The sequence below is a fragment of the Carettochelys insculpta genome, chromosome 4, assembly GCF_033958435.1.
Source record: "Carettochelys insculpta isolate YL-2023 chromosome 4, ASM3395843v1, whole genome shotgun sequence".
NCBI lineage: Eukaryota > Metazoa > Chordata > Testudines > Carettochelyidae > Carettochelys > Carettochelys insculpta.
The window spans coordinates 67378572-67402371 of NC_134140.1; the positions used below are offsets into that span (position 1 = coordinate 67378572).

At 41.7% G+C, this 23800-nt stretch overlaps 1 protein-coding gene across 3 annotated transcripts in view; it reads right to left on the reverse strand.

Annotated features, from left to right (window-relative positions):
- The window catches only part of GALNT7 (polypeptide N-acetylgalactosaminyltransferase 7), a 118785-nt gene that overhangs the window by 41167 nt on the left and 53818 nt on the right, over nucleotides 1-23800 (reverse strand). For all 3 annotated transcript variants that reach the window (XM_074993018.1, XM_074993019.1, XM_074993021.1), the window contains exons 3-5: nucleotides 13375-13541; nucleotides 1133-1263; nucleotides 793-872 (exon numbers count right to left, since the gene is read on the reverse strand). In XM_074993018.1, the coding sequence (XP_074849119.1) occupies nucleotides 793-872; nucleotides 1133-1263; nucleotides 13375-13541 (378 nt within the window). The remainder of the gene's footprint in view (nucleotides 1-792; nucleotides 873-1132; nucleotides 1264-13374; nucleotides 13542-23800) is intronic.

Consider the following 23800-nt stretch of genomic DNA (forward strand, 5'->3'; position numbering starts at 1 on the left):
GACAAGGCAAGCACATTCCAAAAGTGAATATTTGTTTGAAACAATTCTCTAATTTTGTATTTAAGAGAAACAAAGAACAAATTATTGCAACCTTAAAAACACAGGCTATGTTTACACCAGAGAGTTTTGTAGATAAAATTGGGATTTCGTTGACAACTCTCGCAGAGCATCTACACACAAAATGCATTTGTCTACAGAAACTGTTGACAAAGAAGCCATGTAGATGCTCCAGGGGGCCCTTTTGTTGACAGAGTGGGTCAAAAGATCAATCTGCTTTTGTGTGTAGAAGTGATCTGTTGACAGAAGTTTTGTCAGAACACCTCTTCCAACAGTAACTTCCATAGACAGATGCTTCTAGTGTAGATGTAGACATAGGGTTTTAGTAATCCAAAAATTCCCACTAAATCAAAGGTGAGCTCTTTCTCGTTCCTCAGTTTTCACTATAAACACATTTTTTGGTTGGTGTTAGCAATAGTCTTGTTTAAGCAATCTGCTCATTCATCTGTAGTAGGACATTTCCACAACAGGGGTCATATAAGAAAGTCATTGCAACAGACTGGATTCTTAAATGCAATCCACATTCCAGTACTGCCATTAAAATAAACTAAATTAGAAATTCATTTGCACAACTATTTCACTTGTTACATGACAATATCTTCCACTCTGGGAGATGATGCGATTGTTGTAACATGAACCACACACTGAACATGGTTCAAAACATGAAGATTGTTACTGTGACTATTTTTCTTCGTAGAAGGCTTTCTGAGTTATAGATAAACAGTATAGCGTTACCTGTCCTTAGCTATAGGAGCTACAAGTGGTGCATACCAGTTAACTGCCACCTCACAATGGGCATCAAGGTAAATCAACACCTTTAAAAACAAAAACAAAAAAAAGCAGTGAGAGATATAATATTTGAGATTTCTGTACACAAATCACATAGATTTAATTATCATGTATCATAAATTTTGACACAAATTCACACAAGTGTTTTATCACACTATTGTGTAATACCTCACTGAAGTTTTAAGAATTTCAATAATATTCATAACAAAACAATTTTAAGGTGTTTAAAATAGCTATTTAAATTAAAAGAAAATACAAATGATTTTATTTATCAAACATTTTCTACCTGTCCAAGTTTAGCCTTCTGGGCTCCAATGCTTCTAGCTTGAATTAAGCCTTCTCTCCTCTCATTTCGAAATACCTTTACAAGGCCATTCCACTGCTTTATGTACTTGTCTAGTCTTTCTTTTAAATGTGCTATCAAATAATAATAAAAAAAGAATTTTTCCGCATTATAATATTTAACTTTAGACTTTTAATGTACACTAAATAAAACTGACCAGATCTACTAAAGAAATCTATATGTTTAGTTAAAAAGGTCTCAAACACAAGATTTGTGATAAAAGCTAGTTATGAAGTTCTCTGATTTCATATCAGGAATTCCAGCTTTCGCACATAAACAACTACACTACATTAAGAGACTGCAAAAGTAGATTCTGAATCCTCTTTAAGCAGAGACCATGGTCTATGACACTTCCCTACTGTACCCCATGACTTCAACTTGATATAAAATTATTTTTGGCAATCTGTATGATGTCTTTGTCAAGTTATGCGTTTTTGTCACCACAAGCTGCAGGAAACAGAGGCAAAATTCTGCCAGACTGGATTTCCCTCCTGCCTCTCCCCATCCAGTTCCTTTCAACCTCCTCCATCTCAGGGTCAGTCAATGCTTCCCATTAACCTCCTCAATGAATATGTCCTTCGAGTGTTAGCTGTATTCAGTAAAAGGAGAGAAGGTAGGTGAGGTCATTTCTTTTACTGGAGCAACTGTTGGTGGAAGGTACAAATGCTCTTGAGCTAAACCAAGCTCTTCTTCAGATCTCGGGAAGGAAGCAGTGCTAACTACAAGTTGGGAAAGATTCTCAAGTAGAAAAGGTATTATATTACAGGCAGCCAATTGAAAATGAAATAGGGCTAGAGTGTTATGCATAAAGGGCTTGAAATAGCCAATTAAGGAGAGCAGGCAATGCAATGTACTACAGATTGTTGTGATGAGCTATAAAACCAGCATCCCTGTAAAGTCCATGGCTTCTGATGTGTAGCAGAGTTATGAATTTGAGTTCTCAAACTCCTCTTTTGAAGATGTTGGCAGGATTCCCTTGAGGATAAGTACTGAAATATCAAAGACGGAGTGATCACACTGGGAAAGTGTTGACGTACAGGTGATATAGTGGTTTTGGTCTTTTGATGATACACCTTTATCACTTTTCAGTAAGAGTTTATTAAAGATCATAGTGATTGTGCGGAGTTGATTCTGATGAGTTTGGTGAAAATAAGAGTTGTTTCTTTTTCCTGTACTGAAGCACGTTCTCCCAGAGTATTCAGATGGCCCTTCCTATGATGCAGTTAAAAAGGAAGTCTGCACAACACTCTGGAAAAGCAAGCATGGAAACTTACATGTAGAATTCTGCTGGACACAAAAATCCCTGGACTTCCAGGAATATTGGTTTTATGGTTCACTGCAATCTGCAATATATCACACTGCCTGCTATCCTTAATAGCCCACTTCAAATCCTTTATGCACAACTACGTAACCAATTGTTCATTTCATTTCAAGTGATTGCCTCCAACGGCTACGTCTACACGTGCACGCTACATCGAAATAGCTTATTTCAATGTAGCGACATCCGATGAATAACGTCTACACGTCCTCCAGGGCTGGCAACATCGACGTTCAACTTCGAAGTTGGGCAGCACCACATCGAAATAGGCGCTGCGAGGGAACGTCTACACGCCACAGTAGCACACATCGAAATAAGATTGCCAGGAACATCTGCAGACAGGGTCACAGGGCGGAGTCAACAGCAAGCCGCTCCCTTAAAGGGCCCCTCCCAGACACAGTTGCACTAAACAACACAAGATCCACAGAGCCGACAACTGGTTGCAGACCCTGTGCATGCAGCATGGATCCCCAGCTGCAGCAGCAGCAGCCAGAAGCCCTGGGCTAAGGGCTGCTGCACACGGTGACCATAGAGCCCCGCAGGGGCTGGAGAGAGAGCGTCTCTCAACCCCTCAGCTGATGGCTGCCATGGCGGACCCCGCTATTTCGATGTTGCGGGACGTGGATCGTCTACACGTGCCCTACTTCGACGTTCAACTTCGAAGTAGGGTGCTATTCCCATCCCCTCATGGGGTTAGCGACTTTGACGTCTCGCCGCCTAACGTCGGTTTCAACTTCGAAATAGCGCCCAACACGTGTAGCTGTGACGGGCGCTATTTCAAAGTTGGCGCTGCTACTTCGAAGTAGCGTGCACGTGTAGACGCGGTCAACATGTGTTACCTCTGATTGAACAATCTGCTTCAACTGCTCTGTGTGGCTTAAAAGATTGTACCTTCTACTAAACAGGAGTTAGTTCAACATGAGAAATTAGCTCACCTACCCTTGTCTCTCTCCCATACTCTGAGACCAGAACAGCTAAAGCAAGGCAATAAAAAAGAGCTCCTGAAGGATGACGACTGAGGGGGCTGGACTATGGTCTATCAGTTGATTATGTTAAAAAACATACAAAGTGATCTAAAATTACTGGTGGTAGGCAGAAAAACCTCTGAAGCAGACAGAAAGGTTCAGGAAAGATGGTAGGAGACAGGCTGGGTAGCAGGGATGGGAGAGGCCAGAATTTAAATTGCTCTTGGTTACAATATGGCAAAAAATGAGGTGCAAATATATTCTGGTTTGGAAATCATATCCCTACAACACAATTATCCTTGCAGAACAACTTTGCACAAATCAGTCAATCCAGAAGAGTCTGAACATGCACCCAGCCAGGTAAGTTTTTGCTCTATTTATTTATTGATTTAAATAAAGGGGTTAATTGAAACAGCTTTTGTTAAGCCAATGCAAACCCCATTGTGTTTTTATTTTTAAATTTAAGACTGACATATTTCAATGTAGCGCAAGTGAATTAAAAACAGGTTTAACCAACACCAAAACAAGTCACTCAAAACAAAACAAGCATCCATACACTAGTTTGCACCAATTTATTTAGTCTAATAAATTATTAATTTTATCTCACTTCTCACAAACCAACTTTAAAATGTAAGTAATCAGGTTGTACATTAATAATTGAACTAAAAACGTCTCTTTAAGTATCCAAAATGGATCCAAATTTACTTCAGGAATTGTACCTCAAAACAAAACAAAACAAAACAAACAAACCAGAAATATTTTTGAATCTGTTGTTTTCCTAAGACACCTAAATACCATTGAAGTCTCCATTAAAAATGAAACAAAAAACGAAGCATTTAGAAATAATGTTGCTGCACACAAAAATGTAAAAATTAGCTACTAGCACTTAGCTATTTTGAAGTACAGCATCTATACACATAGACCTTATTTCAAAACAGAGCTGTTGGATGCATTATGGCTTATTTTGAAACAGGCTCTACTCCCAGGATGTGACCCCACTACCCCTCCCTTTCAGAAGGGACATGTTAATGTAGATGCTAATGAGACACTGGTATGAATATGCAGCACCTCATTAGCATAATGGTGGCTGCGTGCGATTCGAAAGCACTGCTTTTGAAATGCACATCACCAACGTAGCTGGGGGCGTTTTGAAAGGACCCCCTGATTTTAAAAGCCCCTTCTTCCTAAAACCAAATATGAAGAAGGGGTTTTCGAAATTAGAAGGTCCTTTCAAAGGCCCCTGGCTACATGGGCGGTGTGCGTTTCAAAAGTGGCACTTTCAAATCGTGTGTGGCTGCCATTATGCTAATGAGATGCTGCAAATTCATATCAGTGCCTCATTAAAATCTTCCAATATACTTCATGAACATGCCCCTTCTGAAAGGGAGGGGTAGTGTGGCCACAACCGTTGTCTTAACGGCACCTATTTCAAAACAGCTATTCGTAAGAGGCGTTATTCCTCATAGAAAGAGGTTTACCAATTTCAAAATAAGCCAACCACTATTTCAAAATTATTTCAAAATAACAGTTGCATTGCGTAGATGCTAGGATAGTTATTTCAAAATAACTTTGCTGGGTAGAGCTACCACACTTACAAAAAAGATAACTTATTACATATAAACATATATGAGGTAAGTCTCATGCTTTATATAGATGATACACAATAGATGTAGGATAGAACTTTTAAAAATAAGTTCAGTGTGAATTCATAACCACAAGAAAGTTATGAAGTCACCACACAAAAATGTCAATAAAAACTTTATACCATATCATTATATATATTTTTCCTAAATTATCAGAAGACTTAGCTCTCTATGAACATTCTTTAAAACTGATATTTTTCTAACATATTCTGGCTACAAAGACAGGTGATTTCATTATTATAAATTCACCTATACAGAGCCCAGTGTGAATTATAAAAATCTCAGACACTAATTATGATATTTTTTCCAATGGTAAGTATTTCAGGTCTTTAAAGTCCATTATCTCAATTCCTTCCAGGGCTAGAAGTGAGTGGTTGTTCCCATTGGGAAGCTGTGAATTTCCTACTTTCCAATATTAGAAAGATCCAAGGTCTAGCTTTGCAGGGCTGCAAGACTACAGAATTTAACATCTTGTATCTAGTAAATCTGCCACTGGCCCAGTGCTGAATTTTGTCCACCCAGTTGACATAGTCTGTTTTTTAAAAATATGAAAGTAGGTTTAAAGTAAAGATATGCTTGTTTTAAAATAAGCATTTTAAAACATTAAGATTTTATTTTTTTAAAAAAAGCTTTAGAAATATCAGGACTGGGTAGCTTGGCTTCTGTAGACTTTGCTGAAGAACCACCTACATATTTTCAAATACTGAGGGCTGTCAATGCAGGGGATACATAGTGAACTCAATGCTTAAGGAAGATCCCCTTAATCAAAATATTCAAGCCCAAGCATCCATAAAAGATTATAAAACAGCCTGATTAAATATTCCTTTGTCTCTCATCTGTTCAGATTTTGCTTCCTTGATTGATTACTGATGCCAGTGTTTCTTAAATTCCCAAGTTATCACAGGGTTTCCTACCACTGTAAACTCTCCCTTTTTTGCTACCAGTGATGCAGGTCCACTGGTGTCATCAACAGGAGCACAAACACAGTCAAAGCACCAACATTAACTGATATTTGTACCATTGTTTCATCTGGATGTGCTTTGAGCAGGGTTAGACATTGGTAAAAACAATGGTTCCCAGCCTATACTAGCTCTCTCTCTGTTGCTACCTCCGGTGGAGCTGCACCAGTAGCAGTAAAACAAAGATTTTTTTAAAAAAGTGGCCAGTGTAGAGAAAGCCTTTGCTAACTGAGAACTAACAACAAGTTGAGCTCAGGAGCCCTTAGCTGATTCAAGTCAGCATAACTCCTTTGGTTCAAACAGAGCTATGCCAATTTATAACATCTGAAGATCTGGTCCCTTTTCTTTACAAAGTACACTAAGGCCTCAGTCTGGCAAGGTATTTAAGCATTAGTCTAACTTTAAGCACAAGCAGACTCTCTGACTTCATAGCATTTTGTTGAATCAAGGCCTATGTGTAAAACACAATGTTAATGCAGCTTTATAGTGTTCAGTTAAAACAGAGGGATCCAAGAAATATAAAAAATATAAGGCTCCTGCAGCAATATGAAACACCATCTGTCCCCCCTCTATGCCTGATTTTTGGTTAAAAAAAAGAAAAGGACAAAAACTATCCCTGTAAGAAACAAGGGAAAAGAAATATTTTATACCTGCAAACAATGCCATCAAGCAGACATTGCTTTTGGAATAATTAACCAATTAATTTTTGTATTTTAACAACCTACTAATGAATGCATTTCCATTTAAGGTATCAGAACTGTGATGAATTTAAGAACTTGTGTCACTGCTGTTCTCATGTGTTTTTGATAAAACAAACAAACAAAAAAATCCCTAGTCCGGAAATGCTCTACCACTAAAAGGCACTGTGCACAGGAAAGAGTGCAATCAGAGACAGAACAGTGCCATTCAACAAGCAAACTACTTCCAACCGAGTATTGTAAATGATGAATTGTTTTGAAAATATGAAAACAACATGGCAGATGCCGTGCCATTTCTCCCTGGTAACTAGAGGGGAATAACACTATTCATAAATAAAATTATTCACTAATGGGTACCCTTAATGGCCTGGCATTTAGGAGCACTGCCAACAGCGAGATCATCACCTTAACCTTAAGCTATTCCCTGTGCTCTCAGGTGAGGAATCAGAACTAATGTGGCACAAACCACCCCAGCTGAAACTCAAGTTTTTCAGTCAACATTGTCTGATACCTGCATTTAACAAGTTCCACATCGGGAAAAGGAGTAAATTTGAATGTTAATATCTTTAGCTATTGTTCTCAATTCAACCCAAAACAAAATTTGATTCAACTGAGCCTCTGAAAATGGTACTGTATGCACAGGCAGGAAATCACTAACAACGATGGCATGTGTGACGCATGCAGCTAAGAATGGCAGAGTTGTACATGCATCTGACAGATTTATAAGGTGCAGTTTACTAAATATTGAAGAGCTGAAGACAGGGCCTGTCAGAAGTGCTGGCTTCAGAAGCTTATATAATGTGTAATAGCTCCCATGCACTTTGTGAGGAGTCTCACTCTGCCAGCCTTAAAGCAGGAGCTCTCCAGCTCCTCAGGTTCACAGAGATGGGCTTCATAAGATGCTTGGGAAATGACGCTTTGCTGGTATCTCGCCAAATGGTGTCAGATTATGTTTTGGTTAGTTGGTTTCCTCCCATCCCTAAAAAATACAGGGGATGCCATCAAAACCTCACTATGTTAAAGTTGTAAAAAAATATTCCCAGACTTCAGGAGTTAAACACTCTGAAGAGAATTAGGAAATATTATACCACCTAGTTCTATATAATGATTTTCAGCTGTAGACCTCAAAGTGCTTCACAAAATTAATAATACTGCCATCTTCTTTTCACAGACTGGGAAAATAAGGCACAGAGAAATGAAGTGACTTGTAAGAATAAGAAACTGTACAGGCTGAATCTCTCTAGTCCAGCAAAACCTGTAGTCTGGCATTATTTTAGTTAGCTGGATGTCCACTTGTCATGGGTGTGGCCAAGTCTTCTGTGGGCTGATAAAGCTAGTTTAGTGCCACCTGGCTATCAGTGTGCTCTGCTCTTATTTAGCTCTAATTTACTCCTAAATGACTGTGTCTACACTACAAAAATAACTTTGAAGTTGCTTACTTCAAAGTAAGCAACTTTGAAGTAGAGCATCTACACACACACACTACTTTGAAGTTAAACTTTGATGTAGGACATTACTCCATTCCTGGGAATGGAGTAAGGACTTTGAAGTTGGGCTCCCTAGTTCAAAGTTAACTTCGAAGTAAGGGAAAATGTGTGTAAACTCTGTGCTGGCTACTTTGATGTAGTGCCTGACTTCAAAGTTAACTTCGAAGTTAGTTCCTAATGTAGGCACACCCAATACATTCTAATAGACAATACTAGACAATAGACAATATTGACTTCCTGTAGTTTGGCAAATTCTCTCATTTGGCACCAGTCAGGTCCTGAGGGTGCCAGACTAAAGATGTTCAACCTGTAATTAAGATGCTGCAGATTTTATACAACAATGCTAATTATATTGTCATACTGTTTCTCGGTTAATAAAATTAACATTTTCTCTTATAATCTTAGATACTTGTATACCAGTGGTGAGCAAACTGACTGACTTTGGGAGATGTATATATAATGATCTTCAGACGTTAAGGAGCTGGGGAACACTTGCTAGGTCTTGGGGCTTGTAGCCAGACAGAACCCCCCCTTTTGCTCTACTCCATCTTGCCTTACCTAGGTGCTTCAGAGCACGAAAGGGTTAAAAGGCACAGCCCAGCCCTGGAATGCCCAAGAGCGCAGATGGGCTTATCTTAGCCATGGTCTTTGAAGCTCAGGAGCAAAGCTAAGAACAATGGGCTAATTAACAGCCGGGCCTAGGACTGCCCTTGGCTAATTACCATCAGTTGATTCGCCCACAGGGTCCCAGACACGAGGAAAAATCTCCAGCCCATTAAGACACAAATGCCCTCAATTGTCTACCTCACAGGTGTGAACTACACCCTTGAACTCACTGTGAGAACCAGTATCAGACAGTTTAATTCAATTAAACCGAGGAAGAAGCCTACGTGACCCAATGGGTATAAAAGAGGTGTCCAGCAGACCCCCTATTTGAGCTCCAATCATCTTTCCTGCCGGACAGGAGGGTGGGGGTCTCCCCAGGTCCCCGGGGACGCCCGACTCCTGGAAAAAAGGGACAAAGGACTTCTTCCCAAGGGATTGAGAGGAAACTGGCCAAGCCACGTTGGTAATGCAGGGGTAAAAATAAGGCCTGCTAGGCATTTTACTTTTCATTTCTTTTTGCGCGCATTTAACAAGTATAGATCTATGAATTAGAGTGTATGCTAACTATTTGTAATCAAAGTATAAACCTTGTAACAATTGTAACCACAAGATCTTAACTCGCTAGGTAAACAAATAAAGCAACATTGTAACAGTAAGATCTTAACTTGTTAGATAAATAAACAAAGTAATTGATTAAGTGGTAACCTGACTCCTCCTGTTACTGTGCAAACCAAACACAAAACAAAGAACCTAGTTGCTTTTCAGCGGCTCTCAGCCTAGTCACTAGTGAGCTCTGCCCTGGCAGTTGAAATCTCATACTAATACAAGGGCATAGTGGCATCTCACCTGACCATCAGCAAACAGGGCTTCAGCCCCATTGGAGGCTCTTTATGGGGTTTGGGTCTTCAGCCTTGTTTGTGCTCAAACTCTGAGCCCCAGCAGGAACATCCCTTGAGGCTAAAGCCCTGAGACCCCATCACTACTGGAGAGAAGCACCTAACTCACCACCCACCACTGCAAGGCACAGGCCTTGAACTCTTTCCCTCTCACTCATCCAGTGCGGAGAACAGGTCTGGGAGGTGAGGGTGGGAGACTCTGTGAGCTTGCAAGCCACAATTTGGCCACCCCTACTATACACTGAATATATTTTGCAGGACTATTTCTATTATGCCAGACAGTGTATGAAAATCAGCTACATAAAGTGCTCAGTCATACTTCACACAGCACGAATAGCACTGTGAAGTCATTTTATCAGAAGTTTGTGGTATTTAAATAGGCCATCTGATTTTACAATGATGTTAGCCTTCATTTAACTGGCTCAGCAAGTCCTTAAATTATATGTGAACACAGCTGTGATGACTGCTGAAAAATCTAGTATATAGCTGCTGACTAAATTATTATAAACCTTATTCTTTAGGGAAACATTTACACACAAATCTAAACTAGCTGTTCCGATGGTGTCATTCCATTATGAGTCAACAGGAAAAGAGCGGCCCATTCTGGCCAAATGAATACGGGAAGCAGTATTTGTGATACATCCTGATTTTAATAAGCCTTCTGACACATGCCTACATGGCATTCTTGTAAGCAAGCTAGAGAACTTGGGCTAGATGATATTACCATAAAGTGGATGCACAGCTGGTTGAAAGACTATACTACAACATTAATTATCAATTATTTGCTGTCAAACCGGGAGGGCATATCCAGGGAAGTCCCATGGCAGGGGTCAGTCCTGGCTCCAGTGCAGTTCTGGGCTTAATATTTTCTTAACTCATGGAGGCTGTTAAAAAGCCATGTTTATTCATCATTTGAATAATACTGTACATGCAAAACATCAAATTAATTTCCAGGATTCATTCTTTTCCAGTGTACCCGTGAGACTGGGGTAGGTAGAAGCTAAGTCTATTGTGTGCCATATTGTTTAATAATACAAAAGAAAAACCACTTCTGCGCTGGGTCCCCACACAGCCAGATACCCTCCATATCTTCAAATGCAACTATTCAAAGAGGAAAAGAAGAGTACAGGACAGCAGATCCCAGACTCCAGGAGCAGCTTATACTCTCCCGTGATCAGACATGCTTTGTCCATTTTTTTTTAATCAATAAAAGGGATGGACTGCATGGAAATGCTCTTGTATCAGACTTTGGCAATACTAGCTATGCATAGGAACTGCCATACTAAAAGCTGAATAAAGGTAATCTTGACTCTCACAGATAGTATCAGTTGCTTCAGAGGAACATGCAAAGATCCCATGTTAATCATGCATGCAATAAAACTTGACTATACAGAAAAATTCATTCTAATTCCCTGAGTACTTATTTTGCCCCTCACCACTTTAGCACCTGAAAGCTGTCCTCCCTGCTCTCTATTTCTAGATTTAGCTGCATGACCCCATGAGGTAGGGAAGCATTGTTTTCTCCATTTTCAGATGATGAACTGAGGTACAAAAAGATTAAATTTGCCTGAAGTCAGACAGGAAAACGTAGAGCCCATAACTGAACCCAGTGCTCCTAAATTCAAGTCCAGTGCCAGAATCACAAATACCCTTTCTATGAAACAAATATTTTTATTCACAAAAGTGTTTAATCTTTTTCAGACTCTTACTAGGAATTTTACCACCACCACAACTTCTTGTGGCATTGAGTCCTGCAGATTAATCCTGCATAGCACAAAACGAAGTGTTTTCTTTGACCAGTTTTAAATTTAGAACAGACATCAGACTGATCTTCATATTATTCATTACCTCATTTACATCTCAATTGCCACCCTTTGCTCTTCTCAGTAAGCTTCACTTTACTTTGCCACTGAGCATTAGACCTGAAGGCACCAATACTAGGAAAATAGTCAGAGAAATCTTACATATGTACACACGCAGATATACATTCTCATCTTGGTTCACCTTTAAGGAAAGGCAAGAACGAACAGGGATGACAAGCCTGGGCAGGAAAGACTACAAACGCCTGGAAGCTTTGATGATATGCAGCTAGAGCCTATATGCCAACATGAAATAAAGAAAATATTTCATGGAAAAATGTGTGGGTAAAAATTTCTAGTTTTCCTTTCAAGGAAATATAAGCACTGATAAAGACAGTACTGTATTTTGAAGAATCATGGGTGGCTCGAAAAAACATTGAGAATGAAAAAATGAATATGATTTACTGCACAGTTTTAGTCCAGTTTTGACTGTATTCAGAATTAAGGCAGGATTCCCTGGTGAGGGCAAGATAAAAGACACTTCTTTCAAATTTAATACTACTGCCCCGATTGAAAGAGAAACCGTGAAAACACAAGGGCTATGTCCACACTAGAGAGTTTTATAGACAAAACTGGAGTTTTGTTGATAAAACTCGTAGCACCTAAGGACAAAACGCATTTTGTTGACAGAAACTGTCAACAAAAAGCTGTGTAGATGCTCCAGAGGTACCTTTTGTCAACAGAGCAGGTCAAAAGATCGATCTGCTTTTATGAGTAGATACGACGTGTCAACAGAAGTTTTGTCGGAACGCCTCTTCTGACAGTAACTTCTGTAGACAGATGCTTATAGTGTAGACATAGCCCAGATTAGGTAAGTATTTCATGTTCACCTGTTTGACAGTTACTGATAAGGCATATTGCCGGGCACTATTTCTACTTACCTCTAAGTGCATTATCTTTTTAAAAATAATTAATGACAAAATGTGAAAATTAATTCAGATCTCCACAATAATGTGAAAATCAAGCTGTGGTGAAAACCTGCCACAAATTCTATGCATAGAACAGAAATGTATACATACGAGTGACCAGTGAAGGGAGACTTGGGGGCAGAGATAGGGGTGCTGGTCATGTGGCCCCACCCCCAGACCAGGTAAGGGTGAGGAGAATTTCCCTCTGACCCATGCCACCCTCCGCCAGCTTCTCCACTGTCCTTGCTCTGCCTAGTGCCACCTCCTCTCCCAGCCAAGGTGGCCCTGGGAACGGAGGCGATGGCACCAGCAGCAGGGGTCTACCCTTCCCTCCCCTGTACTCACTGGCAGCAGTGGGAGAAGCAGAGCATTGTGGCCCTAACTTTCCACTGGTGAGTGCAGGGGTGATTCCATCCCCTCCCCTGAGCAACTCAGTCAGAGGAGCAGAGCTGGGGCCATGTTGCTGCACTTTCCCTGCTAAAGTTGGTGCGTGATGGGTAAAGGAGGGTGCGGGTCCCTAGTGTGGGTGCCAGATCCCACCTCTAGTCCCTCTGCCAGCTGCTGGCTGGCCCCTTGCCTCTCCCACCCACAGCATTTGGGGGCACATGACTGCTCATACCCCCACGTCACCCTGGTATGCATACAGACCAATGTTTCCCTTTTCATTACTATCCATTGAGATGCAGCTTGTGTTTTGCTGCAACATGAAAATGACTATGAATACCATCTTACTTTTCTTGTACACTCAAGTCCAATCCATATTACAGAATAATAAGTCCAAGAAGCTAAATTTAAAAACTTAAACACCCTCCATTCCTACAGATTTAGCATTAACATCTGAATTACCTTTATTACTGAAATCATCAATCATCACAATTTCTGCCAAATATTTCCTTGGTGTCCTTTTTATCACACTGTGAATTGTCCTCATCAGTGTGGACCATCCTTCATTATGGAAGACAATGACAATACTGGAGGTGAGCAGGTTCTCATCATAATGCCAATATTTGCACCTGTAAAAGATTTCATTTTATCACTGTAAAGTTACTGGTGTATCTCTCAGTGTATGTGAATGAAGTTTTACTTAAATGTCTCTGCTTCAAATTACTGATAAACAAGAGATCAAAAACAAAATATAGCATTACTGTTGCTTCAACTGTGTCAGGAGAGATCAGGGCAGACCACGATGATGTTTGACTTCCTACATAAACACATTGATATCACTGATTTATAAACAGCAGCAACCAGTTTGTAATGGTCCTGTAAACCACATTCTGACAAGTAAAAACAATAACCTGTAAAATGTTTTAATTTGTGTCACGCTTTTAGGATACAAAACCTGCAAATCACTGTCATGATCATTATCTGGCCAGTGTCCTCCTGTGTTCCAAAGCCCTGGTTTATCAGTCCTTTCATATAGAACGCATTTTTAAGCACACAATTCGTAAGTGACAGATTACAAAAGCTGCACACGTATGCTCATTAGCCACTGCTGCATATAAAACTTTCTGCTCTATATAAAATCTGACAGAAAAGCATAGCTGCTTACGGAGATTTTATCTTTACAAGAGCAAAGATTATATTAATTGGCATTCAGTACTACATACATTTTTCCAACTACAATGAATGAAAGTTAAAACTATTCCTACATCAATCCCCATGTCCTCCTTAACATCCCCCCGTCAAGTAAGCACCACATATTGCATCCAATCTGCAAAGGATACATCCTTTTGTCATATTACTGTAGATACAAAAAGAGTTAAGTCAACAATGAAGCTCAGACTGCCAATAAAGAAAATTCAAAGAGCATAAAAATGGGCAGTATGAAATTTCATGCTTTTAGGGAAAAACCCACGAACTGGTAGCCAGTTTAGAAATATCTATGATGTTCTGGCATTGATTTATTTGTCAAGGGAGCCATCATTGGCTATCACACTGCCAAGGTACTTGAACTCCTCTACTGTTTTTAACTCTGTTCCTTCAATACAAATTGAAGCAGGGAGAACAGCAGATCCTGGAGCAGGTTAAAACAGTACCTCGGTCTTTCCTAGGCTGATGGTCAAACCAAAGAGGCGAGTGGCATCAGCAAACTTGTTGACAATGAGCTGGAGATCAGATTCCTTGTGTGCCATAAGTGCACACAAGTCATCAGCAAAAAGGGCTTCAAGGATGAGCCTCTCAAGCATCTTGGTTTTAGCATTCAGAGGATGAAGGTCGAGAAGTGACCCATCAGGTCTGTATTTTCCCTTGACAAAGAAATCAATGCCAGAATCTGCCAGGCCAGCCGGGCACTAGGACGTCTGAGAGCGCGAGTGTTGAATCAGCACAATCTCTGACAGTCCACGAAACTGAAAGTGTACCAGGCTGTAGTCTCGACCAGTCTCCTGTATGGCTGTGAAACCTGGACCTTGTACATAAAACACATGAAACTGCTGGAGCGCTTACACGTGCAGCCTGAGGTCAATACTGCACATTCAGTGGCAGGACAGAGTTACGAACCTGGAAGTCCTGGACAAAGCAGGAACCATGAGCACTGAAGCCATGATTCCGAAAGCCCAGCTTCGCTGGACAGGGCACGTCATACGAATGGAGGAGTCAAGACCCCCTAAGCAACTCCTCTACGGTGAACTGTCCCAGGGCAAAGGAATCAAGGTAGGCCTCACAAGAGGTATAAAGATTGCATGAAGGCCAACACTGCTCATCCTGGTTTAAAACCAGATCGACTAGAGCAGCATGCAAAAGACCGAACAGGCTGGCATGCTCTCGTACGACACACGTATGACAACTTTGAAGAGCAGCGACGTGTATGCCTCACTGATGCTCGTGAGAGGAAAAATACAACAGCAGCAGCCGCACTGACAGAGCCAGGACAATTCCCTTGCCCCCACTGTGAACGCCCATGCCATTCAAAGCCTGGACTCCTCAGCTACATATGAGTCCACAACCGATGAGCCTGTACAAGCTCAAGACGTCATCGTCAGACACGATGGACTACCTACTACTATGATGTTGCTACCAGGTGTGAGAGTAATAAACAATAATACTCAGAATTCCAAATAACCTTCAAATTGTTGCCATTCCCTCATAGATGAAGGGCACTTCAGCCAGGACCACACAAATGACAACAATATACCCATCAGGTATCCATACTTCTGACACAGGTCACGCAAGGTGGTGCAAAATGCAAAGAACCCTCTAGTGGACATATTTATATTACTTCAGAAAAAACTGTCCAATTCCCAATTTTCGGCAGCATGTGGGTTTATAGCCCATCTAATGTGACAGTGGATGTTCTCATTATCCATATAAAAGGCTTAACTATTTTGAAAATCCTACTAAGCTTTGGGGCGCTAACATCTTGTGGCAATGAGTCCCAGATGTGGAATGCTGTGTGAAAGTATTTTCTTTTATCGGCTTGCAATGCACGGTCTTTTAACTTCACTGAACATCCCCTTTGTTAAACATAGAAGACAAAAGAAAAAACAGGATTTACCACAACTTTGCCCTTTATTATTTTTTATGCCTTATGTCCTCTCAAACTAAACATTTCCAATCTTTTCAGACTGTCCATGTCTCTAAAGCTTTCCTATTTGTACTAGATCATACGAGAGATAGGGTGTTGCATTACATCAAAAGGTACTACAGAACTTTTAGTGTGCAGTAATAGAAGCCACATAGCCAGTCAGAGTGCTATAGAATCACACTCTAGCTTGCTGTGCATGGTATAGACAAGTCATCAGAAACCAGCAACATGTATAAGCAGTTCAAAATAGACCTTCCAATACATGTCATATTTCTCAGCAGTGTATTTCATTTGCCATTGTGCTACCCATTTTCCTAATTGTATTAGATCCCTCTGAATTTGCTTAGCCTGCTTTAGGCACGAGCAATCTTGGTAGGTTGGGTCAAGGGCAAATTTTATCACTTTACTGCTCAGTCCCTGTTAGAGATTGCAGGGGTTGTGGGCTTACTGTCTGCATCCATGCTGGAAGCGTAAGCTGGACTTCTGCTGAGGAACCACATGAAGTTTGACGTTGCAAAATGCACAACCCAACAGGACCTGAGTGATGACCTCCCCCTCTCTCCCCCACAAAACAATGCCCACTAATTGTCTCATGCTGGTGTATAAATCAGGAAGCCATGGTGAGCTGTGTGAGCAATGACACAAAGCATCCACTTGCTTCCACTCCACAACTTGCCTCATTGTGCACCACCTAGACTCTAGCTTCTGCTTCTGGTTTGCCCAGGTTTGTTACTTGCCTTCTGTTTGTAACTCAGTCCCTGATCCTGACTCCTTGGTATTGAACCTGACTGTGCTATTTGACATCCTCCTGCAAGTTGGTGCCTGATCCTGATTTCTGGCTCCTCTAACCCTATTACTATTTGTAATTCGTCCGTACACGTATGCTACCCACAAATTGATCCTAGCCCTCCTTTTCCAGCTACCACAGAATCATATGGTTAGAAGGGACTGCATGTGTCAACTGATATAGCCGTCTGCCAAGATGCAGCATTTCTTTGGTCTAAGCCACCCAAGACAGATGGCTATGAAGCCTCTCTTTGAAAACCTCCAGTGGAGAGCTTTCACAACCTACCTGGTGATATCAGCACCAGAAGTCCAACTACGGAATTGGGAGAGCCTACTGCTAACCTATAGCCAAGTTGAAAATTAACTCAACTGTTGTAAGAAAGAAGTGTGATTCAGAGCTATTCTATATATCACCAAAGCAAAAGTTGAAATCTCATGGCTATATTCCAGAAACCAGTTCATAATTTGACTGCAAAATCTTTAAAATTGTCCCTGATGATGCCTCTACTTTCACAAATGAGCCTGAAATACCACTTTTGAAACAAGAAGAACTCTGTAAGAATGCAGAAAGACTGCATGCTTTTCCTCAGTCTTGCTATTATTATGGCAGGAAATTGAACGAACAAAAAGAATCACATCTGACTAACAGCAAAGTATCTGCAAGTATCTGTGGAAAGACTTTCAATTAATTGCACCTTCAGACCACTGGTTTTTCACCCAAAGTCGGCATCACAAAAACCTATGTGGTGTCCCACCACTACGGTATGAACTGTTGGATATATATGTACGACAGCATTCAGGCTGAATGCTTAGTTATTGTGTCCTTGTAAAGTTATATATCAGAAATAAGATTTTTCTCTTTCATATTTGCTGAAGGCAAGTTTAGATTCTGAGCTGCGTTCTGTTTTATATATATACACATATACACATGGATCAAGTTTGGAGTTTTAGTTGTGCTTATTTGGAAGCATTCATATGACACAATTATTATGCATTCTGTGTTATGTCCTAAAAACATAATTGCAGCTGAAATCCATTTAAAAATTCATTTTAAAGGTCATGAAAAATACCTGTACATTTGCCTTATGAGAGATGGAGGTATCTGATCAAGACTGTACCACAAACTTTTGTGTTTACAAAGTGTAAGCACAGTTGTCATGTAACTGGTGTTCTTCAAATAGGGAAAAGTACTGATAATTAATAAGGTTTAAAGACCGATTCCTGCTCCTAAAAAGCTGTCACCCCAAAATGGGAGTGACAGCCTTGTTTGAAGCTAAAAAACAAATGTTCTGACTTTCTTCCTTTCTGTTTGTCTGTACAGTCTTCAAGAGGAAAAAAAGTCTAATAGTAAATCAAATTCTTAAGAAATCTGATTGCTGATTTTTAACCTGTTCTTTTTTTATTTCAACATCTAACCCTACCCCTTTCCCACAAGCATTCACTATGTTGGGCATTCCTTCATCACACTTGTCAGTGAAGACTGAAACAAAGAAGTCACTAAGCATCTCTGCCATTTCCAAGTTCCCTGGTACTGCTTCTCCCTTCTCACCGAGCAATGGCCTTACCCTGTCCCTGGTCTTCCTCTTGTTTCTAATATATGTATAAAAAGCCTTCTTGTTTCCCTTTATGCCTGTAGCTAGTTTGAGCTCATTTTGTGCCTTAGCCTTTCTAATCTTTCTCCTGCATTCTTGTGTTGTTCGCCTATATTCATCCTTTGCAATTTTTCCTTGTTTCCATTTTTTATACAATTCCTTTTTTATTTTGAGATCATGCAAGATCTCCTGGTTAAGCCAAGGCGGTCTTTTTCCATATTTTCTATCTTTCCTACGCAGTGGGACAGCTTGCTTTTGGGCCCTTAATAATGTCCCTTTGAAAAACTGCCAACTCTCCTCAGCTGTTTTTCCCCTCAGTTTTGCTTCCCATGGGACCTTACCTACCAGCCCTCTGAGGCTACGTGTACACATGAAGCCTACTTCAAAGTAGCTTATTTCGATGTAGCGACATCAAAATAGTCTATTTCGATGAACAACGTCTACATGTCCTCCAGGGCTGGCAACGTCGACGTTCAACTTCGATGTTGGGCAGCACCACATCGAAATAGGCGCTGCGAGGGAACGTCTTACACACCAAAGTAGCACACATCGAAATAAGGGTGCCAGGCACAGCTGCAGACAGGGTCACAGGGCAGACTCAACAGCAAGCCGCTCCCTTAAAGGGCCCCTCCCAGACACAGTTGCACTAAACAACACAAGATCCACAGAGCCGACAACTGGTTGCAGACCCTGTGCATGCAGCATGGATCCCCAGCTGCCGCAGCAGCAGCCAGAAGCCCTGGGCTAAGGGCTGCTGCACACGGTGACCATAGAGCCCCGCAGGGGCTGGAGAGAGCGCGTCTCTCAATCCCTCAGCTGATGGCCACCATGGCGGACCCCGCTATTTCGATGTTGCAGGACGCGGATCGTCTACACGTGCCCTACTTCAACGTTCAACTTCGAAGTAGGGCGCTATTCCCATCCCCTCATGGGGTTAGCGGCTTCGACATCTCGCCGCCCAACGTCGATGTTAACATCGAAATAGTGCCCAACACGTGTAGCCATGACGGGCGCTATTTCGAAGTTAGTGCTGCTACTTCGAAGTAGCGTGCACGTGTAGACATGGCTTGAGTTTACCAAAATCTGCCCTCCTGAAATCAATTATCTCTATTTTGCTGTTTTCTGTTCTACCCTTCCTTAGGATTGTGAACTCTGTGATTTCATGATCACTTTCACCCAAGCTGCCTTCCACCTTCAAGTTCTCTACCAATTCCTCCCTATTTGTTAAAATCAAATCTAAAACAGCTTCCCCCCAGTAGCTTTTTCAACCTTTTGGAATAAAAAATTGTCTCCAATACAATCCAAGAACTTACTGGATAGTCTGTGCCCCGCTGTATTAGTTTCCCAACATGTATCTGGATAGTTGAAGTCCCCCATCACCACCAAATCTGGGGCCCTGCTTGACTTTTTAGTTGTTTAAAAAAAGCCTCATCCACCTGTCTAGGTGTCCTGTAGTAGATGCCTAGCAGGACATCACCCTTGTTTTTTACCCCTCTTAGTCTAACCCAGAAACTCTCAACACGTCCATCTCCTACATCAATCTCCACCTCAGTCCAAGTGTGTACATTTTTAATATATAAAGAAACACCTCCCCCCTTTCTTCCCTATCTATCCTTCCTAAGCAGGCTGTACCCTTCACAACCAACATTCCAATCGTGTATTATCCCACCAAGTTTCTGTGATGCCAATGATGTCATAATTATATGTATTTATTAGCACTTCCAGTTCTTCCTGCTTATTACCCATACTTCTTGCATTTGTATATAGGCATCTAAGATATCGATTTGATTTTGCCTCCCTGTTTTGCCCTGACTCTCTTTTTACTCTGACATTGTTGCCCATGCTGCCTCCCATTTCTGACCCATCACCCAGGTTTCCATGTTCTCCACTTACCTGTGGGCTTTGCTCCCCTGCCCCTGTCGAACCTAGTTTAAAGCCCTCCTCACTAGGTTAGCTAGTCTGTGTCCAAATACGGTCTTTCCCCTCCTCAAAAGGTGAACACCATCTCTGCCCAACAGTCCTTCCTGGAATAGCATCCCGTCGCCAGGAAGCCAAAGCCTTCCTGGTGACACCATCTTCGAAGCCAGGCATTCACCTCTAGGATGCACCTGTCTCTGTCTGGGCCCCTACCACTGACAGGCAGGATTGAGGAGAATACCACCTGCGCCCCAAACTCCTTCACCCATGCCCCGAGAGCCTGAAGTCACTCTTGACCTGCTCAGCATCATACCTCACAGTATCATTAGTGCCCACATGGATGAGAAGCATGGGATAGTAGTCAGAGGGCCTGATAATCCTCGACAACGCCTCTGTAATGTCTCAGATACAGGCCCCAGGCAGGCAGCATACCTCTCGAGATGAAATGTCAGGGCAACAGATGGGCGCCTCCGTCCCCCTCAGAAGAGAGTCCCTGACCACCACTACTCTACGTTTCCTCCTCGCAGTGGTGGCAGCAGACTTCCTAGCCTTGGAGGCACGAGGCTTCTCCTGTGCTGTACGGGGAGATTCTTTGTCTCCTGTATCAAGTACAGTGTAACGGTTTCCTTGTACGACAGTGGGAGGGTTCTGAGCAGGGGTGGAACACTGCCTACTGCCAGAAGTAACAAGCTGCCCGTGTCCACCCTGATCTATCTCCTCCACCACCAGTGGTTTATCAGCTGTCCTGTGTACTGGGACAGTTAGCTCAGCTGTTTCCACATGAATACTATCCAGGAACTGCTCATGGAGTCAGATACTCCTCAACCTGGACACCTCCTCCTGTAGCCCCTCCACCTGTCACCTGAGAGATTCTACCAGCAAGCACCTTTCACACTGGATGGTCCCCCCAGCCCGGAGATCAGTGAGTGGGAATTGCAAGCTACAGTCCCTGCAAAGCCACACCAGGATCTGGGTAGAGGCATCCATGGTCAGGCAGTCTGTCTGGCTACAGGCACAGGTGGAAGAGACATCAGTAGTGGTGGCACAGGTGTTGCGGGTCTTCCTAACCATCGTAGGCCTCCCTCTGTCAAACTCCCTCTTAAACTCCCCTGTCTGCAGCTCCCTGTCTGCTTTGCTCCCCTGGTCACCCTTACCTCTGGCTTTTAAAGCCTCCTGGCCTGGGTCAGACCCTCCCCCTGTGAGTCACACAGGGGAAGGCCAATCAAGGGAACAAAGGTCAGGCAGGCAGTCCCAGCTGCCACTGAAACTGAAACTGAAACTGACCCACCTGAAATCAAAATGGCAGTTCAAATTCAAACAGATTCAAACAGTTAAGCACACTCACTCACCCCAAAAGCCAGTGCTCTCACCTGGTAGCTTCTGCCGTGGCAGGATCACTTGCTCTCCTTCTTAAAATCCCCTGTCTGCAGCTCCCTGTCCGCTCCTTCTCTCAACTTTTTTAAATTCCACAAATCCAACCTAATCCCAGCAGATCTAACAGTTAGAAGACATTGCATGTATAGATTGAAGTCATTTCTGACTCTAGCTGTTTATAAGCTATAATATGACAGCATCTATATGCTTAGTAAGATCTTATTACCATTGCCATAGACCTGATCTATCTTCCTGGATAATCGGTGTGGTGACTCATCATCAATAAACTCATGTGTGGCCCTCAGAGACTACAATGATCAATATATCAATATATTTTTCTGAGAAGCCTTAAAGTAGACAATTTTAAATTAAGTACTAAATAGATTCTTTACAGCCACCAGCCCTGCTTCTGAGTGTTCTGTGCTGTTATTTAGCTGTAATTTACCTCCCAAATGCCTTCTAGAAGTGGAGTAAGCAGTGCAAATGTTGGTAATGCTTCCAGACAATATTGACTCACATGGTGTTAGCCGATGTCCGGGTAATGAGTCCAGCAAATTCTACTGCTCAGCACTGGTGAGGTCCCAAGGGTGCCCAATCATTATTCCTTAATTAAGCTACAACTAATCAGGCTTCCTGATTGGCTAAAATAACTCCAGATATAATAATCAGTCTATTCGCACAATTCTGCATTTGCCAACCGGGCATTTGAAAAGATGTGTTCATCTAATAGTTTCAGGCTTCTCCTATGAATCTCCAGCATGAGCTGTAATGTGATAGTTTTTCTGAGACATATCAGAGTAGACAATTTTCAATTAAGCACCAAATAGATTCTTCCTCCTTCCTCACTCAACACTAGATGAACCTTTTCCCTGACTGCATTTATATGGAACAGTGGTGACATCCAGTGGTGGACTAAATAAATATCAGGTACAAATTAATTCCAAGTAAAAGCACAGAGCACGTTTTCCCTACAGTTTAAACTGTTCAAAATAGTTCCAACTTAATAATCATGACCGGCAAGACAAAAAAAATAAAACACCAAAACCCCCCCACAAAAGAAAAAATTAGAATTTGTTTATACACAGCACCTGTCACATTCCAAGTACGAAGCTCACACTAAGACAATACAAGATGATTGGGGCACAACAGTAGCAATTTAAATTTCTTATGAAATTACAGATATCCCACCTCGCCCCACCGGAAGAGCAATCCTTCTGGGGTGGGGGAAAGGAAGGGACAAGATAAAGTGGTACTGATCATATCTGCTTTGTGAAGGAGCAGAAATATTTTAATCACACTGACCTAACAGTGAAACTAACATGCTGCTGGTCATTTTGTTTTTAGGCTTTCTTTGCTAGTCTACCTGGAACATGTTGGGTTTGTCTACACTTGCCCCCCGCTTCGAAAGGGGAAAGTTAATCAGGGTGATGGGAGATAAGCAATGAAGTGCTGCGGTGAATATGCAGCACTTCATAAGGCTAATTCTCCCCCGTGGTAACTATGAAGCGTCAAACTTTGAAGTGCCAGCATGCGTGTAGCCGTGGGCACTTATGAAGTGCCTGCACTACTTCGAAGTGCCTTTACTCCCTAGTTAGCCTAATGAAGTGCTGCATATTCATTAGTAATTTCCCATTACTATGCCCCCTTCGAAGTTCAGGGCAAGTGTAGACACAGCTAGAGGGAGGCAAACAGGAGAAACTCGCCTATCTACCTGCCTTACTCTTTGCAATATTGAGTTAATGGCCCACCCCAGATAGTTTGATGCTGCGTGGCTCTACCAGGCACACAAAATCGAACCCCAGATCGACCCTAGCCAAATAGATTTTAATTGTAACATTGACATAGCACAAGTTTAAAGCAAAACATTACAAACAACTAGCTAGGGTACTTAGCCGTGCAAAAAGTATGTCTTCTTGGCTTTCTTTTTTTAAGAATATTCACAGTTATTGGAAATATTTGGATATTTTGAACAATAATGTGGTAAGGAGAGCCCTGGCAACTTGCTGTTTTGAAACTCTGTTGATTGCTTATCTGGATAGTAACAGAGAAAGAAAGGTTACTCACCGTAGTAATGGTGGTT